Below are 22,844 nucleotides of genomic sequence, written 5' to 3'. Positions count from 1 at the left end.
GTGAGACCCTGTCTCAAAAAAAAAAAAAAAAAAGAGGAACATAATGATGAACAAAGGGTGTACGTCCTAATTTATGAAGAACTCTTACAAATTAATAAGAAAAGATAAGCTACCCAATAGCAAAATGAGCAAAAAAAATGAACAGGCAGTTCACAGACATGGAAAACAAAAAAGAGAAGAGGACTATGTATAAATGAAGATATGTAACCTCACTAGGAGTCAAGAAGAAGCAACTTGAAGGCTGGGCACAGTGGCTCATCCCTTAATCCCAGTACTTTGGGAGCCCAAGGTGGGCGAATCACTTGAGGTCAGGAGTTTGAGACCAGCCTGGCCAGCATGGTGAAACCCTATCTCTACTAAAAATAAAAAAATTAGCCGGACATAGTGGTGGGCAGCCTGGCTAACATGACAAAATCCCGTCTCTACTAAAAATACAAAAATTAGCCCGGCATGGTGGCACGCACCTGTAATCCCAGCTATTTGAGAGGCTGAGTCAGGAGAGTTGCTTGAACCTGCTAGGCAGAGGTTGCAGTGAGCCGAGATGGCGCCACTGCACTCCAGCCTGAGTGACAGAGCAAGACTCTGTCTCAAAAAAAAAAAAAAAAGCCCTAACTCCTGAGAAGGGCATTTAGGGTCTAGGGCCTGTGAGGCAGGCTGAGGTGGTAGGGGAGTAACTGGCATGTGTGTGGTCTTCCTGCAGATGGCACTGTTACCACAGAAACCCGCTCCATAGTCCTGACTGCCGCTGTACCCAGATTCTGCTCCTGGCTGGTTAGTGTCATTCATCAGGTGGAAGTGGACCTATGTGTGGAGAAATCAGGGTGAACATTTGAGGAAGAGCCTCTTTGTTGGGCCCCTGGTGGGATGTCAGATCCTGAACTAGCTGTTGTTCAGGAATGGAATTTTTTATCCCAGCCCTTTCTCTTTATACAAATGAACCTAATTTCGTTAACTCTCATAATCTTAGAAAAGTTTCAAAAGAAAGGAACAAAGTCATGTGGGTCACCATTAAATTGTGAAAGGAAGAAATTAACAGCCTCATTTTACAGATGAGGAAACTGAGCTTATAAATTGAACGGCCCGGCCAAGGTCACACAGATCATGAGAAGTGAATCCCATGACTTGCTTCTCTGGTAGAGTCGTTGCTACAGAGTTTTTACTGTAACATCTCTCTACTTGTAGAAAAGTCCCATCTTCTGCAGTGGGAGGGACTTGGTCTGAAACTGGGGCCTTGGAACATAGGTGTGACAGTAATGAGTCTGCTAATGGGCTGAGTCCCTGCTTAAGAGTGCTCACATTCTGCTTCTACAGTTCCCACACAGACAGGGAAGACCGACAGTTATCCTCTAATCTGAACGTGTTTCAATGAGAAGACATTCTCTGAAGATATTTTAATACATTCTCTTTGCTTCATCCCTAAAAACAGTTGTTTTTTTCTGAAGTAAAATGTAGGTGGAGACTAACACATCCCCTCTGCTTGTCATAAGCTCATTAGCTGGACCTCAGGTCCTAGTGAGAGAGCCCACCATGGCCTTGGGCTCTGAGCCCTGATGACCAGCAGACATCTCAGGTGTGTCAGGGCCTGAGAGCACTGGACATGGACTTGGTGAAAGACTGCCCAGCCAGTGTCCTGGGAATATCTGAACACAGTGGGGAGACCTAGCAGGGTTTTCCCTTGAAGTAGTGGACTGAAAATCTGCATTCCTTTTGGACACAGGTAGAAGATAATGAAGTAAAATTGTCTGAGAAAACCCAGCAAGCAGTGAGGGTAAGCAGCCTTCTTATTCTCAGTGTTAACATCATATCAAAAGATAATGTAAGCAATTCATAAAGGTATTAAAATACTTCTTCTCACTATTAATCTAAAGGATTTGCACTGTGTTGTCTTCACTTCCTATTTGCATTCCTCCCCTTCCCAGCAGAGCTTTCGAAATCACCATTTATGGGGGATACAATTAGAGGGATTCTTTATTCCATGAGGGCCTTTTGGTGTTTTTTTAAAAATCTCCCCGTAGTATTAAAAGCAGATCCCAGATTGGCCTAGACATGTAGAACTGAGACATCAAGGCTTTAGGCCAAGGAGAAGCTGCCTCCATTTTCACAAAGGAAATAAATCCACTGGAACATGAACCAGCATTGCAGGCTTTGATGCCTGGACTCAGAGAGAATCTTAATGTTCTTTTTCTCAGCACAAATCAAGGATGCCAGTAACCTGCCAAAGAGCCAGACAATGCCAAAGGCCATGGAATACATTGGGCATGTCTGAGCCTGACTCAGCTTTTGTAGATGGATGTATTTGGGCAGGACTTTTGATTCTGTGAATATTTATGCTATAAATCACCTGTTCTTTTTTGGGTTTTGTTTTTGTTGTTGTTTTTAAAGGGGGATGAGTCTTTCCTGGGCACTTTCCTAACAGGAGGAGAAGGAGCATATCTTTATTCCAGCAATCTACAGTCCTGGCCTGAGGAAGGTAAGGAGCTATGACTTTAATGTTCTTGGCCATGTCTGGGTCCCTCATTTGCAGATGGTAGCATAGGAGTTGTGATTAATAATACGTCTTCTATTTGAACATAATTGTGGTACAGAAATGTTTTCCTACAGCTTTTCTCTCTTGACCCACCCGCTTTGTAGATGAGGAAATTTATGCTAGGAAGGGCTGATCACAGAACTGTACCTGTTCCTTTTGTTGCTGCCTGAGGTTAGTTAGCTCTCCGAATGGGCTAGGGCAGCAGCATTTCCAGAAATAGAATTTGTGGACCTAAACAGAATCTGGATTCATTTATCTTACTGTGTAACAAATTACCACAAATTTAGTAGCTTAAAATAACACCCTCTTATTATCTCACAGTTCTCCAGGTCACAGTCTCCAGCAGGCTTGGCTGGACCCAGATCTCTTGAGGCCAAAATCAAGGCATCAGGCAGCTCTTATCTAGAGCCTCTGTGGAAGAATCTTCTCCCAATCTCAGCCAGGATGTTGGTTCCTTTCGCTTGTAATACTGAGGTCCCCGTTTTGTTGCTGATTGTTAAACAGGGATTCTCTCAGCTCCTCCTCCCAGAAGTCCTTGCCCTTGTAAACCCCTCCATCTCAGCTATAAAGAACCTTCTTGTATTAAATCTCTCTCACACTTGGAGTCTCTCTAATTCTTCTTTGCTATCAGCATCTTAAGTTTTTGCCTATCCCAGTCCACCCTCTGGCCCCCATAATTCATGTCCCTCGTTACCTCCTACTGAGGGTCTCATCCCATTGTGGCTACAGGTCAAAGTCCTAAATCTCATGGGCTTAAATATCTGAAATCTTATGATCAAGATCATCTAAGTCCCATGTAAATGAGGCTTGGGAGAGTAACTGTCTACAGCTCCTGACCATAGTTCCTCTCCGTCTCTGTGGACCTACAAAACTAAAGAGACAAGTCATCTGCCCGCAGCCCTCCCAACATACAAGGTGGGACTGGCATAGACTTCAGGTTCACAAAGAGGAAAAACGGAAGGTAAAAAGGAGTCACCAGCCCAAGACAGCTTTGAAGTCCAGCTGGGCAGACTTCAGTTCCTTGATTAGGTTTCAAGGCCTGGGAATAATTCTGGCTCTCAGCTCTGCTTCGGGGCTCTTGGTTCTACCCTGTTTGCTCTTGGTTTACTCTGGGCTCATGGCTCCACCCTTTGGGCTTGTGGCTACACTGCTGTCATCCTTCCTTTTTCAGTGAAAGGTAGCACCTTGTTTGTAGCTGAGTAGTTTTATCAGCCTGCCTCTTGCCAGTAGAATTTTGAGGGTCCAACAGTCTCCTTCAATTTTATACTTTCTCTGTCCCTTTCAATCCAAACTGGCAGTGTGTCTGCTCGTATAAAATCCTCAAAAACCTTGTTGGTCTTGCGTGGATTTTACAGGGATTTACTGCAAGTTCCTCTTTGGCTTCCCCAGAATAACATTTTCTTATGAGTCCTATTCTTTCCCTGTTGAATATAGCCTTTATGTGAAGGAGGAGTTCTGACTTATTCTACAAATTCCTCAACCTCTACTAAGCAAATCCCTTTTCTGGATGATTTGTTCCTCTTGTTGAAAATATTCTATCCGGTGGCAAATTCCTCTCCCTGTTCTCAGACCACTGCTTCAGCTTCTGCCCCTTCATTCACACAGAATACAAAGCACAAGGAGTTCTGGTTTTCTGTCCACATACTGCTGGAGTGGTAATGGCGTTTGTTATCACATCTGTCCCTGCATTTCTGCCTCTCCAGATCCTGGTGCAGAGAACCCAGGAGTTAGGAACATTTGCTGAAGGCAGGGAGTGTGTGGTAATACTACCAGCCTTGAGGCAAGATTGCGTAGTGTTTTAAAAGCAGATTGTAGGCACAACACAGAGGTGGTTTGTGCTCTGTCATCCTTGAGCCAATTATAATATTTAGCAGGGATATTTGCCAAAATTAGTTTGCACCTTCTTAGTAAAGGGCCTTGTTAGAAAAATAGTCTTGCATTGTACTGAGTTATCCAACAAGATTCGGTGTATCCTAAGGTCTCTGTGCAAGAATAAAGGCACAGCCAGGGATTTCTGGAGCCTTATTAGTCGTAGTCTTTTGAAAACTTGAATTTTAAACTTTCTTCGTTCCTAAGGGGAATCTAGTTTAAATTAGGAGATGGTTTTCTGAGGCAGGGAATTGAATAGAAGCAGAGAATTTAAACAGGAGTCTCCCCTTCCTGTGGATAAGCATTTTACCACTTTGGGATTCAGGTCAGGAGCTGATGTAAGTTTTGTGGGGCTTGAAGTTTATACCATTTGGGGACTCTCTTAAGGAAAATACTACAAAATGATGAGGGCTCTTCTTAGGGCCTTAGAAGGGGGCTTGGGCAGGTAAGGAGTCCTGAAGTTCAATGGTCTTTAATGTCTTTATAAATCTGCCTTTACTTGGGACTGTGATGAGCTTGAAATTTATCTGTTCCCATCCCCTGAAGGTATTTATCTTCAGCTCCTCAGGATGCATTATCTTGATTGATCTTCATATCCTGAGTCCCATAGAAGGTGAAAACTTGCCTGATATTGTACAAGTTGTTATTTTTTCCATACTTTTTTTTTTAAGCTCCCTCACCCTGACTGAGATGTAGTACAAGTTAATGGCAGCATCAGGAGGGTAGTCTAGGTCTGGAGAATAGTACAGGTCTTCTGATTTTTCACCCAGCAATTACTTACAGATGAAAAGAATAGTATTTCCTGGCAGGGCGCGGTGGCTCATGCCTGTAATCCCAGAACGTTGGGAGGCCAAGGCAGGCGGATCACCTGAAGTCAGGAGTTTGAGACCAGCCTGACCAACATGGAGAAACCCCATCTGTACTAAAACTACAAAATTAGCCAGGTGCGGTGGCGCATGCCTGTAATCCCAGCAACTCGGGAGGCCAAGGAAGGAGAATCGTTTGAACCCGAGAGGCACAGGTTGTGGTGAGCGGAGATTATGCCATTGCACTCCAGCCTGGGCAACAAGAGTGAAACTCCATCTCAAAAAAAGAAAAAGAAAAGAATAGTACTTCCTTTACCTTGAAGTTTTTTCAACTCTAGAACTGTTTCTGTTCACCAGTTAGTGGCGTCAGCTATCACAAGATGTCTTGCTTTTCAAATTCCCATTCATTCATGTCCTTCATGTGCCCTTCTCCTCCCCACCCTGCTGTCTGTGGCCAGGCAGGCTGCCCAGTACCTAATCCTCAGGAACCTGCTTTAGAGTTTTGCCACACATGCCCATATCCCCAGACAATATCTTGTTTTGAACTTAATACAAATAGAATCATACTGTAGACCTGCTTTTTTTGCTCGATATTCCTAGGATTCATCCAGTTTCTGGTATGTAAGCCATATAGCTTACTCATTTTCATGGCCCTATAGTATTCGTTTTTGCAAGCATGCACTATCATTTTGACTCTTGGTGGACATGTGGGTTTTTTATAGTTTTTGTGCTAGGTGCAGTGGCTTGTGCCTGTAATCCCAGCTTCTCAGAGGCTGAAGCAGGAGGATCACTTGAAGCTAGGAGTTCAAGACCAGCCTGGGCAACAGAGTGAGACTCTTATTTCTACAAAATAAATTTTTTAATTAGCCAGCATCTGTAATCCAAGCACTTTGGGAGGCTGAAGCAGGAGGATTGCTTGAGTCCAACAGTTCAAGACCAGCGAGACCCCATCTCTACCAAAAAAAAAAAAATTAGCCAGGCATGGTGGCATATTCCTGTAGTCCCATATATTTGGAAGACTGAGACTGGAGAGTGACTTGAGCCCAGGAGTTCAAGGCTGCAGTAAGCTATGATCTCACCACTGTACTCCAACCTGGCTCACAGAGCAAGACCCTAACTCTAAAAAATAAATAAATAAATGTAGGCTTTTTTAGGTATTGCAGACTGTACTGTTATGAGCATTCTTGTGCATGTCTCTTGGTCCACATGGGCAAATGTTTCTGTAGGGTTGGAATGAGGAGTAAAAATTTGGAATTTTAGTATGAGCCCACATATGGCTTTTTAAAATGAGGTCAAACTGTTTTACAAATTGATTGTCCCAAATTATACTTCCAGCAGCAGCATACAGGTATTTGAGTTTTTCCATATTCTGGCCAACACTTGCTGTTTTGCCACTGTGGTGAGTGTGCAGTGCTGTATTATTAGGATTTTAATTTACATTTCTCTTATTATTAGTGAACCATCTTTATTTATTGGCCAAGCCATTATACTTCCCTTCTGTTAAATGCTTGTTCTTGTTTTTTGCTCATGTTTCTTTTAGATTGTCTTTTTCTTGTTTGTTTTAGGAATTTTTTTTTTTTTCTTGAGACTGTCTCACTCTGTTGTCCAGGCTGGAGTGCAGTGGCGCAATCTCAGCTCACTGCAACCTCCACCTCCCAGGTTCAAGCAATTCTCATGCCTCAGCCTCCTGAGTAGCTGGGACTACAGGCGCGCAACAACATGCCCAGCTAATTTTTGTATTTTTAATAGAGATGGGGTTTCGCCATATTGGCCAGGCTGGTTTTGAACTCCTGACCTCAGGTCATCTGCCTGTCTCAGCCTCTGAAAGTGCTGGGATTACAGTCGTGACCCACTGCGCCTGGCCTATTTTAGGAATTCTTTCTTTTCTTTCTCTTTCTCTTTTTCTTTCTTTCTCTTTCTTTGTTTCTGTCTCTCTCTCTCTCTCTCTCTCTATAGTTCGTTTGTTCATTCATCTTTTCTTGATGGAGTTTCACTCTTGTTGCCTGGGCTGGAGCGCAATGGCACGATCTCGGCTCACTGCAACCGCTACCTCCCAGGTTTAAGCGATTCTCCTGCCTCAGCCTCCCAAGTAGCTGGGATTACAGACATGCACCACCATGCCTGGCTAATTTTGTATTTTTAGTAGAGGTAGGGTTTCTCTATGTTGGTCAGGCTGGTCTCGAACTCCCAACTTCAGGTGATCAGCCTGCCGCAGCCTCCCAAAGTTCTGGGATTACACGTGAGCCACTGTGCCTGGCCAGGAATGTTTTATAGATTTTTGATACTAATTATTTGTCAATTCAGTATATTGCAAATATTTTCTTTTACCTGGTGGCTTGTCTTATTTTATTTCTGATGCTTTTTAATGAATAAAAGTTCTTAATTTTAATGTAATCAAGATAATCTTTTCCTATGTGATTCATGTATTTTAGATCTATTGAGGCTTTTTCTGTTGAATTATAAAAATACAATTTTTCAAAGAATCCACCTGGATTGCTCTTTGAAAATGTTATGAGATAGGAGTCTAATTTCACTTTTTAAATGTAGGTAGCCACCTGTCTCAGCAACAATTATTGAAAAATCATTCTTTTCCCACTAATCAGCAGTGCCAGCTTTGTTATAAATCAAGTCTCTTTATGTGTGCGTCTATTCATAGGCTCTCTGTTCTGTTCCATTATTCAGTTTCTCCCTGAGAAAATACCACATTGTCTTATTTTAGATAGATAACATATTTCTATAAGGTGTCTTAGTCCGCTTGGGATGCCATAACAAAATACCACAGACTGAGTGGATTAAACAGTAGAAATTTATTTCTCACAGTCTGGAGGCTGGGAAGTCCAGGTTCAAGGTGCTGGCAAGGGAGGTTTCATCCTCAGGCCTCTTCTCTTGACCAGTAGAGGCTACCTGTCACTGTGTGCCCACATGACTCCTCCTCTGTGCATACATGGTAGGAGCTAAGCTCTCTGGTAGCTCTTATTAAGGGCACTACATCCCAATAGACCTTGCCCCACATTCATGACCTCATCACATTCATGACCTCATCTAACCCCTATTTCCTTCCAAAAGCCCGCTCTCCAGATAACATCACTTTTGGGGTTAAGGCTTCAACATTGGAATTTTGGAGAGGACACAAACATTCAGTCTCTAATGTGATAAGGCAAGTTCCCACCTTTTTTTTCTTCTCAGGAGTATCTTGGCTGTTCTTAGCACTTTGCTCAAAGTTATTGACATTTTTGTGTTGGCTTTTCAGGATTTTCAGAAAACTTGTTGGGTGGTTTTTTTTTTTTTCTGAAATTGTGTTCAATTTAAAGATCACTTTGGAGAGAATTGTCATTTTTACCATGTCAAGTAAACCTGAGTTTTCCAGTTCATGAATGTGATGTGTATTTATGTCTTTTTAATGCCTATTAATATAGCGTTATAATTTTCTCATTATCTTATATCTTTTTTGCTGTCAGAAATAACTTTTACGATTATACTTTTGATGCTTTATCTAGGATTATAATCCTAAATTATGGTAGAATTGCTGGTTATAGGATTAACTGTATTTAATATTCATATATTTACTTTGTATTCCTTAATCTTATTCTTTATTAATTCTAATAATCTAGATTCTTCGGAGTTTTACTTGTAGGCACTCATATGATTTATCAGTTATGATGGCTTTATTTCTTCCTTTCCAATTATTATATTTCTTTGTCTTGCCTTCACTGGCTCAGACCACTAGTACATCATGGAGTAGAAGTAATGATAACAGGCATTCTTGTGTTATTCCTGTCTAGCAGGGATAGCTTTACCGCTTCCTCTGTGTTTTGATACTTGTGGGTTTTTTTTTATTTTTTTATTTTTTTTTGGTAGTTACCTTTATTGCAGTAAGAACATTCCCCTTTCATTACAAGTTTAATAAGCTTTTATCATGACTGTTTCTTGATTTTTATTAGTGCTTTTTTCCTGCACTTACAACTTTGTTCCTTTAATCTGTTAACATAATAAACTACTATATTACTTGATTTTTTAAATGTTAATTCTACATTGTTGGGAAGAAATAACTGGATCATTATTTTTAATATACTGCTAGACTCAGTTTGTTAATAGTTTTGTTAGGATTATTACATCATAAATGGGATTAACTGTTTTTCCTTTTTTGTATTGTAATTTCTGGTTTAGGATCAGATTTTCTAGCCAAGGAGTATTCTCTTTTGTACTTCCTTACTGTGAAATATTATGTATGAGACTTGAATTATTTTTTGACTCTTAGTACTTGCCTATGAAACACTGAAGGCATGATTTATTTTTTAAGGAAAGGTTTTTAACTACTGATTTAGTTTCTTTAATGATTATGGAGTTAGTCAGGTTTTTAATTTCTACTTGATCAGTCTTGGAAACTTAGAATTTTCTAGGAATTTTTTTCCTTTTATCTAAGTTTTTCAGATTTTTGGTAAAAGACAAAATTTTTCAAATTTCTGTACTTTAAAGACATTGCCCCACCCCTGTCTTCTTGCTTTTGTATTATTTTTAAGCAGAAATCTACTGCTATCCTTATCTTTGTTTGCTTCTTTCTTTTTTTGTTGTTTTTTGTTTGTTTGTTTGTTTGTTTGTTTTTGAGACAGAGTTCCACTCTTGTTGCCCAAGCTGGAGTGCAATGGCACGATCTCAGCTCCCGGCAACCTCCACCTCCTGGGTTCAAGCAATTCTCCTGCCTCAGCCTCCCGAGTAGCTGGGATTACAGGCATGTGCCACCACACCTGGCTAATTTTGTATTTTTAGTAGAGATGGGGTTTCTTCATGTTGGTCGGGCTGGTCTCGAGCTCCCAATCTCAGGTGATCCACCCTCCTCGACCTCCCAAAATTCTGGGGTTTCAAGAGTGAGCCACTGCGCCTGGGCTGTTTCTATGTAAGATCCTTTTCCCCCAACTGCTTATCACTGATTTTAGGCAGTTTGGTTTTTAAAAATTTTTTTTCAGCAATTTGGTTTTGATGTGACTTGGTGTGGTTTTCTTCATGTTTTTTTGTTTGTTTTTTGTTTTAAGATGGAGTTTCACTTGCCACCCAGGTTGGAGTGTAGTGGCATAATCTCGGCTCACTGCAGCCTCCGCCCCCTGTGTTCAAGTTATTCTCCTGCCTTAGCCTCCCAAGTAACTGAGACTACAGGCACCCACCACCATACTCAGCCTAAATTTTTTGTGTTCTTAAAGACGGGGTTTCACCATATTGACCAGGCTAGTCTCAAACTCCTGACCTCAGGTGATCCACCCACCTCAGCCTCCCAAAGTACTGGGATTACAGGCATGAGCCACCGCACCAGCTTCTTCATGGTTTCTGTGCTTTGGATTTTTTTAGCTTCTTGGATGGGTGGGTTTATAATCTTCCTCAAATGCAGAAGCTTGTCAGCCTTTTTTTTTTTTAAACGTTTCTCCCCTCCTCTTCTGGGATTCCTGTTACATATGTATCGGGCTGCGTGAAGTTGGCCCACAGATCCCTGATGTTCCCTACTATTGTGATCAGGGTTTTTTCTCTTTGTGTTTTGTTTTGCATAGCTTCTACTTCTGTTTATTCTAATTTACTCACCTTTTCTTCGGCATTGTCTACTGCCATTGATCTCATCCAGTGTATTTTTCTTCTTAGACATTGTATTTTTCATATTTAGAAGTTTGATTTGAATCTTTTTTATATCTTTTATGTCTCAAACTAATATGGTTCATTCTTTTCTCCAGCTTATTAAATGTGATACAGTTATATCTGTTTTAATAACTTTTTCTTATTTTATTATTATTTTTTAATAGAGATGGGGTCTCATTATGTTGTCCATGCTGATCTCAAACTCCTGGCCTCAAACAGTCCACCCATCTCGGCCTCCCAAAGTGCTGGGATTACAGGCATGCACCCCTGTGCCCAACCAATAACTACTTCTTCTAATCCTATTACCTGGTCTTGCTTTTTAAAACTTTATTAGGCAGGAAGCAGAGCAACATTTGACTTAGGACTAATTTTACCCCACTACTGTAGCAAAATCCTTTTCAGTACTCTACCCAATATCCCTGTGAAGTATGAGGTTTTCCGCTGTGGCTGATGAGAATGGGCAGAATTTCCATTGTGAGGGATGTATTGATGTTTGCTGTTTGACATATGAATATCCAGTTTTTGCAGCACCATTTGTTAAAAAGACTCTTCTTTCTCTTTTGAATTGTCTTTTCACCTTTGTTGAAAATCAGTAGACCATATATGTATGGGTTCTATTGTTTCCTACAGGCATCAGTGAATGGTTGGTGCTTAGGCAGCTCCTTCACTCTCCCTACAGTGATTTACAGATTCCAGAGTGTTTTTACATTGGGCAGAAATTGTTAGCAATGCAGAGCAGGATCCTGGACCCATTGAAACATGGGACAGTGAATACATCCTGAGAACCCTGGGGACCAATCTAGCTTTCACCTTTGTGTGTTGGAGAGGCCCAGGCCAGCGGTGGTTTGCTCTCTGCTGCCATATTTCTGCACCCTCTCATGTGTTGCCTTGTGTCCACCTGAAGCTATTGAGGGACACTTCTTTAAAATTTCTTGAGAGGAAGTCTCACTCTGTCATCCAGGCTGGAGTGCAGTGGTGTGATCTTGGCTCACTGTAGCCTCTGCCTCCTGGGTTCAAGCAATTCTTGTGCCTCAGCCACTCAAGTAGCTGGATTACAGGCATATGGCACCACGCCTGGCTAATTTTTTTATTTTATATTATTATTATCATTATTTTAGTAAAGATGAAGTTTCACCATGTTGGCTAGGCTGGTCTCGATCTCCAGGCCTCACGTGAAGCTTCCACCTCAGCCTCCCAAAGTGCTGGGACTACAGGCATGAGCCACTGCACCTGGCTGGAGGGACACTTTAAAAACGAAGGTTTTGGTCTGGCACGATGGCTCACACCTGTAATCCCAGCACTATGGGAGGCTGAGGCGGGCAGATCACCTGAGGTCAGGAGTTCGAGACCAGCCTGGCCAACATGATGAAACCCCATCTCTACTAAAAATACAAAAATTAGCCAGACCATGGTGGCACGTGCCTGTAATCCCAGCTACTTGGGAAGCTGAGGCACAAGAATTGCTTGAACCTGGGAGGCAGAGATTGCAGTAAGCCGAGATTACACCACTACACTCCAGCCAGGGCAACAGAGTGAGACTGCTTCTCAAAAAAAAAGTAAAGTTTTGTACAGCGCTGAGCATGAAGGAACTGTTTGGCTGCCTATTACTTGTAACGTGGGTCACATTCAGGAACAGAATGTCAAGAGAAGTGAGCAAGTCACAGAAGAATACATGATTAGGATTTCATTTATATAAAAACAAAAACAGACAAAACTAAGTAATACACAGTTTACAGATACATTCAAGTGTGGTAAAACCATCCAGAATTCAGGATGCTGTTCCCCCTTAGGTGGAAGAGAAGGACTGTCATTGAGGAAGGACATCCAGGGGGTTTCAACGGTGCTAGTAATGCTTAATTTCTTAGGCCCGGTGGTGAGTGCATAGACATCTGGGTTTTGTTGTTGTTGCTTTGTGTTTTTTGGGTTTTTTTTTTTTTTTTTTTTTTTTTCTTTAAACCTTGTGTGTACATTTCACACACATGTATAGACACAGGATGAAAATCATCTAGCCATTGCATCATAAATTGCCCCAGCAGTGATAAATGTTTCCTCTTCCCATAGACTGGGCTGTTGGAAGATTTTTATTTGTACAGCCAGTTTTCTGAAAGAGGAAAGCCAAATTCTTCATTGGCATTTGCTTGGTATCTTGGTTTACCCTGAGGGCTTATCCCTCTTTTGTTGAACTTCCAGGGATGCAGAGCTCAATCAAAGGCAGAACCAAACCGCAGTCCTCCTGGTTTTGGGGCAGTAATGAGAAACTTCCTCTTATCCTGGATTTTCAGACTTATAAATTAGAGGAGAAAGGACAGAGCTCATCCACTAAGGACACCAAGGATGGCACAAAAAGTCAGGGAGATCTCCTCAGGAGTTGGCTGCCCTGGCCCCTGTGAACCCCTGCAAAGGCATGGCCCTCAGACCACTGTCTGACAGTCAAGAGTCCAGAGCAGATACCAGAAGGGTTATTGTTTCAAGCGGATTAGGATCTGAGACCAGAGCACAGGCACTGGGCCACCCAGTAAGTCACTTCACTTATCTCATGTGTGCTCTGAGAATAATGACAGAGTTACTACTCACAGAGCCAGGCTGAGGGGCAGCTGCGATCATAGGACAGATCACAGGACAGTACTGAAATTGGATCCTGTTTACTGAGACCTTGCCTTGACCCATGCCCCATAATGAGTGCTTTTCCAGCACTGTCTTGTGAATTTGTCTTCCTCTTTTCCATTTTGTTTTGAGGCTTCAGAGTCTAGTGGGAGAGGAAATGCTGGAGATGACCTCACTCATCCTTTCCCGTCTTCCTATTGAGTAGATGGAATGTGCCAGCTTCTCCAATCTGTGCTTTTTTCTGGAAGCTTCAGGATTTTGAGGTTTGTCCAGGAGGCCTTTCGAGTAGCACCAGACTTGTTTCTGAAAAGGTTCACTTCAAAAGTACACAGGTAGAGAGGTACCCAGGACAGGGAAGGGTGCAGGTACTAAGCACTCAGCAGTAGGAGCAGTTTCTACCTCATGACACCTGTGGAGCCCTCGTATCTCTGGAAAGAGTAAGTAGAGTCATCTTGTGGCAGGAGTTGGTGGGGTTGTGGTTTTAGGAGAGTGTTAAAGGTCTGGAATGAGCTCTGTAGGCTGATGGAAGGAGTAGGGAGACAGCAGTAAACAGTCTATGGGACAGCACTGTGGCCTATTGTGGTTGAGGGAGCAGAGAAGGCACATTGTCAGATTCACCACAGCTGGGCTTTGGACAGGGGAGAATTGAAAGAAAAAAAGACATGAGAGAACTGAAGGCACCAGCGTGGTATAGTGTCTTTGGCATCAGACAAACCTGTATTCTATACCTGGCTCCACCACTAAGTAATACTGTGATTTTGGGGGAAATTTCTCTAAGCTTGAGTTTTCTCATCTATCCTATGAGAAAAAAACAATACCACCTCTTAACAGAAAACTATAATGTATGACATGTGTGGTGCTTAGTAAATACTGCATGAAACCTGTTCCCATTCCTTTCTTTTAACAGAACAAAGATTAAAGGTAAGTCTTGTCCCAGAAGATCTGCCCTTGATGTAGATGAGAAGAATATCAGAAATTTCTGAGCAATAGGGGAAAATGCAAATACCATGACTGTGAAAGCTCAGTGACATCAGAGGATGGAGTGTGGGGAGGGAGACAGCTAAAAGGGGGATGGGGTGCTGGAGTCAGAGAGTAGCTGCTGGGCTGGAGATTTCAGAAGTCACTCTGGGTGCAGCTTTACTGCTCTAAGAAGGAATGGAAGTGTTTGCATTGGAGGGGAAGACTGAGCACATTCAGAGTGATTTGAAATATGGCATGGTCAGGAGGGCAGTAGGTGTGAGCGGTAGAGGGAGGGGCTTGTGTCTCTAGAGGAATGAAAGTATCGTGCTGTGGTGTTGGGGAGAATGGCCTGGGAGCAGCATGGAGGAACTTTGGGGTTGGTACAGGATGAGGCTGAGGCATGAGTAGCTTCCTTTTCGGAGGGCCTCAGAAAAAGGCAGTATGCATGGAAAGCCAAGCTACTTGTTGGAGAGTAGAGGTTTCCGGAGCTTGAACTGGGTAGTTGCTGGCTGTGGCTGCCACACATTTTAAAGTTGGCATGTCCCTCTGACTGGGCATCTGGTTCTTCCATGAGAGGCAGGTGCCAGTTCTTCTCGTACGTAAAAACCGCCTCCTTCTCCCTTCACTTCTCCTGTCTGCTGTGAACACATACTAGGCCCCTCCCTTCCTTCTGAAACCTCACCTCCTCAGGAAGCTTCAAAGCTTGCAGTCTCTAGATTCCTCACCCAGGATGCGAATGCAGCCCTCAGACTCCTGGCCTTCGCTATTCTTGTCATTCCCGTCTCCAGAGCTTTGCACTGCTTTTCTGGAGCTACAACTCAAGGAATCGGTCTCACTTATTTATCTCTTGACCTTTGCCTTGGCAATGAGGTCTTAATGACAATAAACTCAAACCTGTGCCTTGAGCTTTAAGAACTACTTCATCTCCTCTCTGTATGCAGAAACATGGAAAGAAAAGCTGTTATAGGAATGGAAGATTCAGCTTGGACCAGCCCCAGAGGGCAGCTTCACCTAGGAGTCTTATGGGTGCTCTGGGTGCTGCTTTTGTGTCTCCAAAGCAAGCCCAGGCCCAGAATTAATCTTTGTCATCTTAGTTGTCCATCTTTTCCATGGTCTGCTCCCTAGGGCCTATACCGAGCTGCTGTATATGACCTTGACCATCCAGGACACAACAGCTCTCCTTAGACTTGAATCCTTGTTCTGAGCAACCCACATCCGTGTCCGCCTGCCACCCATCTTGCTTTTGTGAACTACAGAAGAGCAACCCCCCAGTGTCTGTAGAACCTACTCATTACCTAACTCAAATGTTCCATTACTGGGCACAGGGACCTTAAGCTCCCTTCACCAGTCTTCAGCTGAGAGTCGAGTGCTCCTTCTCGGGCCCTAAGTGAGGGATGTGGTCTCTCTAGGGCTGAGCCAGCTTCTGGCAAAGCAGAAGAAAGGAAAATCTGTAAACTCAGTAAATGGAGCAGATATACCCAAAGACTTTTTTAGTGTGTTTCCCTGGAAGATACTCATAAGGGAATGTGAATTTTGCTTCTCCCCATTAGCTGATAGTTTATTCACTTGTTTTTCTAATTCTTACGCAAAGACTGCATCTGATGCCTCGTTTCCCTCTGAGGCTCTAGGAGGTTACTTTGGCTTCCTCAGAGCACAGGGCTCAGTATACAAATTGCATAACGTAATTGGTACTGATACTGGCCTCTAGTTACCACACTGCTGTGCAAGAGGACATTGGAATCTGACCCAGAGCACCCAGCCTTCCAGCTCTGACCAACTCTCTTTTCCTTCCAGGGAATGTTCATTTCTTCTCTAGTGGCCTTCTGTTTTCTCACTGTCGTCATGGAAGTATCATCATTTCCAAGGATCACATGAATTCCATTTCCTTCTATGATGGGGTAGGTGTTTTACTAGTCAGTGGCTTTTTTGGTCGGAAAGTTCCTCACACTTTTGAGGGGAAAACTAAATAACTCCTGTCTCCCCTCCACTACCACAGGGCAGTATGTCAGGAACCAGCATAGCCACTGAGGCAGTCAGGGAGGGAGGTTGTGGAGAGGCCTGGGCATTCTCAAGACACTTATGAGCCTCGTCAACCTCACTGCTCTGTAAAGGGTTTACCTAGAAAGGGCTTCTGGTCAGAAGGGCCAGCAGCTCCCCATGCCCAATTCATTCACCCTAAAGAGGACTATAACACAGGCTGAGAAGGCCTCCAGTGGCCCCTCTCAGCTGGCCTCCAGACCCAGGGACACAAGGCTCACCCACTGAAAAACCAGAAAGGAGCTGCATCCTGTGGTATTGATGAGGCTTCACATACACATTAGCATGGACAGGATTGTAAGTGAGCCAGAGAGGGAGAGAAATGGCTCACTTTCCCTGTGAGAGTTTAACCCCTCCTCCCTCATACACCCAGACTTCCTCTCCAGCTCTGTAAAAGTTCCACCATCCTGTAACAGTCCTCTAAGTTCACCAGGCTGCACCAACACTTCCCCTTCACCTTAAGGGGAAGAGGGTAGTGATGAATTTCTCCTAGCCTTTACTCTGTGGCCAAGGCACAGCTTGTCTCAGTGCAACACCAGAGCAGAGGGCAGGCCCGCCACTCTGCCTGGTCTCAGCCTCACAGCCAGTCTGTCTGGGAACTAGGACAGAGACTATGTGAGGTATTTTGGTCAGATGGCTCAGAAAACAAATTCTTTGAGCAAGTTTTTCTTCCATATAGAGCCTGCAGCCTTAAAGGCTGTTCAGAAATGTAGGCAGACCAATTGGACACATTGAATGGTGATATTAGATTAAAGCTTTGCCATTAGGTTAAAGAGTCTTCCAATATCAGAGAAGAAAGAATGCATCATGAAAAGCACAGTACTAGGATGATAAGTAGCTAATTTTGACAAAAAATAGATTGTTACCTCTACCAAAAATCAAAATGAACTTCTGAGGGATTAAAATTAAGTATATTTAAATTTCACAAATAGAATATAAAAATGAATATTTATTAAACTTCTAGGGGTTAGAAGACTTCCTAAGCTTAGAAACAATACAAGAAATTCTAAAGGAAAAATTAGTCAAATTTGACCAGTTACTGAATTTTTTTTTTTTGAGACGGAGTCTCACTCTGTTGCCCAGGCGGGAGTGCAGTGGTGCCATCTCGGCTCACTGCAAGCTCCACCTACCAGGTTCACGTCATTCTCCCGCCTCAGCCTCCTGAGTAGCTGGGACTACAGGTGCCCGCCACCAAGCCTGGATAATTTTTTGTATTTTTAGTAGAGACAGGGGTTTCACTTTGTTAGCCAGGATAGTCTCGATCTCCTGACCTCGTGGTCCGCCCACCTCGGCCTCCCAAAGTCCTGGGATTACAGGTGTGAGCCACGGCACCCGGCTGACCAGTTACTGATTTTTAAAAATTTTTTGCTGACAATTTAACTTATTGAAGTGTACTGTAAATACAACTAACTGTTTTGATTTAAAGCTTTGGCAGATGTGTACATTCATGAAACCACCTTTACAATCAAACCAAAATATTTCCTCATGCCCTTTTACAGATCATCTTTCCCTCCACTCCTGGGTTCAGACAACCACTGATTAGCTTTTGTCACTATATATTAGTTTGCATTTTCTAAAATGTTATATAAATGAACATCATCTATTCTGTATCCTTTGAGTCTGACATTTTCCACTTAACATAGTGATTTTTAGATTCATCCATGTTGTGTATGTAAATAGCTGTGTTCTCTTTATTGCTAAGTAGTATTCCATTGTATGGGTATATCATAAAATTTATCAGACTAATTAGTAATACAAAACCCTTTAAAAAGTATTTTAGGGGATGGGGAGGGGTTAATCAATGAATACAAAGTTAGAAAGGATGAGTAAGTTCTAGTGTTCTGTTGCACAGTAGGGTGCCTGCAGTCAACAGTAAGGTGTTTAGATCTCAAAATAGCTAGAAGAGAAGATTCTGAATGATAAATGTTTGAGGTGATGGATTTCTCGTTCATTACCCTGATTTAATCATTACATAATGTATACATGTATTGAAACAATACATTATACCCCATAAATATGTGCATATTATGTATTAATTAAAAATAAAAAATAATTTTTTATGGCCAGGCACAGTGGCTCATGCCTGTAATCCCAGTACTTTGGGAGACTGGGGTAGGTGGATCACCTGAGGTCAGGAGTTCAAGACCAGCCTAGCCAACATGGTGAAACCCCATCTCTACTAAACAAAAATTAACTGGGCGTGGTGGTACACGCCTGTAATCCAGGCTACTTGGGAGGCTGAGGCAGCAGAATCACATCAACCTGGGAGGCTGAGGTTGCAGTGAGCCGAGATCGCACCACTGCACTCCAGCCTGGGCTACAGAGTGAGAATGTCACAAAAAATATATATATATATATATTTTTAATAATTTTTAAAAAGTATTTCAAAAGGCAAATTTTTAAAATTCGGAAAAACATTTTTGGTGATTTAGACAAATGAGTTAGTATTTTTTTTCTGCAAAGAGTTGTATCTTTATTAACATGGAAACACTGAGTCCCAGGTCAGGGGTGTTCAGAGGACATGAGTCTACTTAACAGATAGAAGAAATTACATCAGAAACAACCTCCTGCTATCATATGTAATAGTAAACTAGCATTTATTGTTAAATTATACTAATATAGTATTAAAGTATACTAACTTATACTAAGGAACTGTTGGCAGAGGAAAACTGGAATAGCTCATGTCAAGCCATGGGGGTGGCCCAAGAGGGTGAGAGAGTGCAGTCACTGGAAATGTTTACTGACAGTATATGATAACATGGCTGATGGTAATGATAAATTAAGTTTTAAAAACAGGATATGGGGCTGGGCATGGTGGTTCACGCCTGTAATCCTAGCACTTTGGGAGGCCGAGAAGGGCGGATCACCTGAGGTCAGGAGTTCGAGACCAGCCTCACCAGCATGGTGAAATGCCGTCTCTACTAAAAATACAGAAATTAGCTATGCATGGTACTGCGCGCCTGTGGTCCCAGTTACTCGGAAGACTGAGGCAGGAGAATCACTTTAACCCGGGAGGGGGAGGTTGCAGTGAGCCGAGATTGCACCATTGCACTCTAGCCTGGGCACCAAGGCTGGTGAAACTCCATCTCAAAAAAGAAAAGAAAAAAAAAGGCCCAGCATGATGGCATGTGCCTGAAGTCACAGCTATTTGGGAGACTTAGGTGGGAGGATCACTTGAGCCCAGAAATTCGAGGTTGCAATGAGCTCGAACTTGCAATGAGCTATGATTGTACCACTGGACTCCAGCCTGGGAGACAGAGCAAAACGCTGTCTCTGGGAAAAAAAAAATGGAAAACGAAAGTACTAAATGTTAGCTATAGTTGGGTTTAGGTGGTAGGACTTTCGATTAATTTTTTTTAACTTTCTTCTCTGTTCTATTTTTATAATTTTTTTCAAAATGAGTTTCATTTCTATGCCCTACCAGTGAACAATCTGAGAACGATATTAATAAAACAATTTCAGGGCTGGATGCAGTGGCTGAAGCCTGTAATGCCAGCACTTTGGGAGGCCAAGGCAGGTGGATCACTTGAGTCCAGGACTTTGAGACAAGCCTGGGTAACGTGGTGAAACTCCATCTCTACAAAAGATGATGATGATTATTATTATTATTTAGATGGAGTCTTGCTCTGTCACCCAGGCTGGAGTGCACCCAGCCTCAAAAATTTTTTTAAAATTAGTGGGGCATGGTGGCACATGTCTGTAGTCCCAAGCTACTTGAGAGGTGAGGTGGGGGGATCTCCTGAGCCCAGGAGGCAGCAGTTGCAGTGAGCTGTGATCATGCCACACTGTGCTCTAGCCTGAGCAACAGAGTGAGACCCTGTCTCAAAAAAAGAAAACAATTCAATTTACATTAGCATCAAAAACAGTAAAGTACTAAGGAGTAAATTTAACCAAGAAAATGAGAGATTTGTACACTGAAAACTGTAAAATATTGCAGAAAAATTAAAGACAACCTAAATGAAGGAAAAACATCCATGTTCATGAATCAGAAGACTTAATATTAAGACAATACTGCCCAACGCAATCTACAGGTTCAGTGCCGTCCGTATCAAAATCCCAATGGCATTTTTTGCAGATAGGAAACCCCTGCCGGACGTGATGGCTCACACTTACAATCCCAGCACTTTAAGAGGCTGAGGCAGGTGGATCACTTTAGGTCAGGAGTTTGAGACCAACCTGGCCAGCATGATGAAACCCTGTCTCTATTAATAATACAAAAATTAGGAAGATGTGGTGGCACATACCTATAATCCCAGCTACTCGGAATGCTGAGGCACAAGAATCACTTGAACCTGGGAGGCAGAGGTTGCAGTGAGCCGAGATTGTGCCACTACACTCCAACCTGGGTAACAGAGTGAAAACTATGTTTCAAAAAAAAAAGAAAGAGGAAAACCCATCCTAAACTTCATATAGAATATATAGACTCTCAAGGGACCCTGATTGTTTAAAACAATCTTGAAAAAGAAAGTTGTAACACATACATTTTCTTGTTTCAAAACTCACTGCGAAGCTACAGTGACCTAACAGTGTGGTACTGGCAAAAGGTCAGGCATATGGACCAGTGGACTAGACCCATGGAGAGCCCAGAAATAAACTTTTGTATCAAATCATTTTTGACAAGGATGCCAGAACCATTCAATGTCAAAAGGACAGTCTTTTTAACTAATGGTGCTGAGAGACCTGGTGCGGTGGCTCACACCTGTAATCCCAGCACTTTGGGAGGCCGAGGAGGGCAGATCATTTGAGGCTAAGAGTTTGAGACCAGCCTGGCCAACATGGCAAAACCCTGTCTGTACTAAAAATACAGAAATTAGCTGGGTGTGGTGGGCGGGCCCCTGTAATCCCAGCCAGGCAGGAGGCTGAAGCATGAGAATCGCTTGAACCCAGGAGGTGGAGGCCAGTCAGCCAAGATGGCGCCACTGCACTCCAACCTGGGCACAGGTGCCCTGAGTGGGACCCTGTCTCAAAAAAAAAAAAAATGGTGCTGGGAAAACTAGATATCCGTGTGCAAGAGAATGAAGTTTGACCCTTACTTTATGCCCTGTACAATAAGTTAACTGAAAATGGATCAAAAACATAAACGTTAAGAGCTAAAACAATATGCAATCCCAGCACTTTGGGAGGCCGAGGCAGGCAGATCATGAGGTCAGGAGTTCGAGACCAGCCTGGCCAGCATAGTGAAACCCCATCTCTCCTGAAAATACAAGCATTAGCTGGGCACAGTGGCACGCACCTGTAGTCCCAGCTACTCGGGAGGCTGAAGCAGGAGAATCGCTTGAACCCAGGAGGCGGAGGTTGCTGCGAGCTGAGATCACGCTTTTGCACTCCAGCCTGGACAACAGAGTGAGACTCCATCTCAAAAAAAAAAAAAAAAAAAAAAAAAAAAAAAAAAAAAACACAGAGCTAAAATGATAAAACTCTTTGAAGAAAATACAGGAGAAAATCTTGATGGTACTGGATTTGGCAATGATTTCTTGGGTGTGATACTAAAAGCACAGACAGCAAATGAAAAAATATGTAAATTGGACTCCGTCAATATTTAAAACTTCTGTGTATTAAAGGACATTATCCAGAGAGTGAAAAGACAATCCTCAGAATGGAAGAAAATATTCACAAATCATTTATCTGATAAGGGATTAATATCCTAGAACGAATTTTGAGATGACATTTTCACTTTAGGGGAAAAAATCCAGATTGGGGTGGTGGCTCACTCCTGTAATCCCAACACTTGGGGAGGCCAAGGTGGGAGGATCACTTGAGACCAGGAGTTTGAGATCAGCCTGGGCAACATAGAAAGCCCCTGTCTCTGCAAAAAGTTTTTAAAAAAGTAGCCAGGCATGGTGGCAAGTGTCTGTAGTCTCAGCTACTTGAGGGGCTGAGGCAGAAGAATTGCTTGAGCCCAGGAGTTCGAGGCTGCAGTGAGCCATCACACTCTAGCCTGGGTGACATAGCAAGACCCTGTCTCAAAAAAAAAAAAAAAAAAAAAAAAAATCCTTTATTTCCTGTATCTCCTATAAGTAAAGCACATCTATACCAAACCCCAGTGAGCTACATAATGTGACAATAATTGTACCGAAATTGATTCTGTGTGTTCTGGCAGTAGTTGTGATTGCTATAATTGCGCAGATGCCCTTCTTGCTGATGCTCCCTCCTTTTCGCTTCAGGATTCCACCAGTACTGTTGCTGCTCTTCTCATAGACTTCAAAAGCTCATTGCTTCCTCACCTCCCAGTTCATTTCCATGGATCAAGCAGTTTTCTGATGATTGCCCTTTTCCCCAAATCGAAGATATACCAAGCATTTTACTCAGAGGTAACATCAGTCATTATTCAGCAAAACTACTACTACTTTTTTTCCCCCTAGCAATATAAATGGTAAGGCAGCATCTTGGGGCTAACAGTGAAGTGATGAGAGGCAGAGTTA

At 42.7% G+C, this 22,844-nt stretch overlaps 1 protein-coding gene across 3 annotated transcripts in view; it reads left to right on the top strand.

Moving 5' to 3' along the window:
• Positions 1-22,844, top strand: part of DNAAF9 (dynein axonemal assembly factor 9) — a 163,959-nt gene that overhangs the window by 89,172 nt on the left and 51,943 nt on the right. For all 3 annotated transcript variants that reach the window (XM_008019482.3, XM_037990851.2, XM_037990852.2), the window contains exons 18-22: positions 701-771; positions 1,718-1,768; positions 2,383-2,470; positions 16,180-16,283; positions 22,587-22,733. In XM_008019482.3, the coding sequence (XP_008017673.3) occupies positions 701-771; positions 1,718-1,768; positions 2,383-2,470; positions 16,180-16,283; positions 22,587-22,733 (461 nt within the window). The remainder of the gene's footprint in view (positions 1-700; positions 772-1,717; positions 1,769-2,382; positions 2,471-16,179; positions 16,284-22,586; positions 22,734-22,844) is intronic.

The sequence above is a fragment of the Chlorocebus sabaeus genome, chromosome 2 (genome assembly GCF_047675955.1).
Source record: "Chlorocebus sabaeus isolate Y175 chromosome 2, mChlSab1.0.hap1, whole genome shotgun sequence".
NCBI classification, from domain to species: Eukaryota; Metazoa; Chordata; class Mammalia; order Primates; family Cercopithecidae; genus Chlorocebus; species Chlorocebus sabaeus.
Note: the sequence above shows the minus strand (reverse complement) of the source record. Positions and strands in the feature narration are given on the sequence as shown.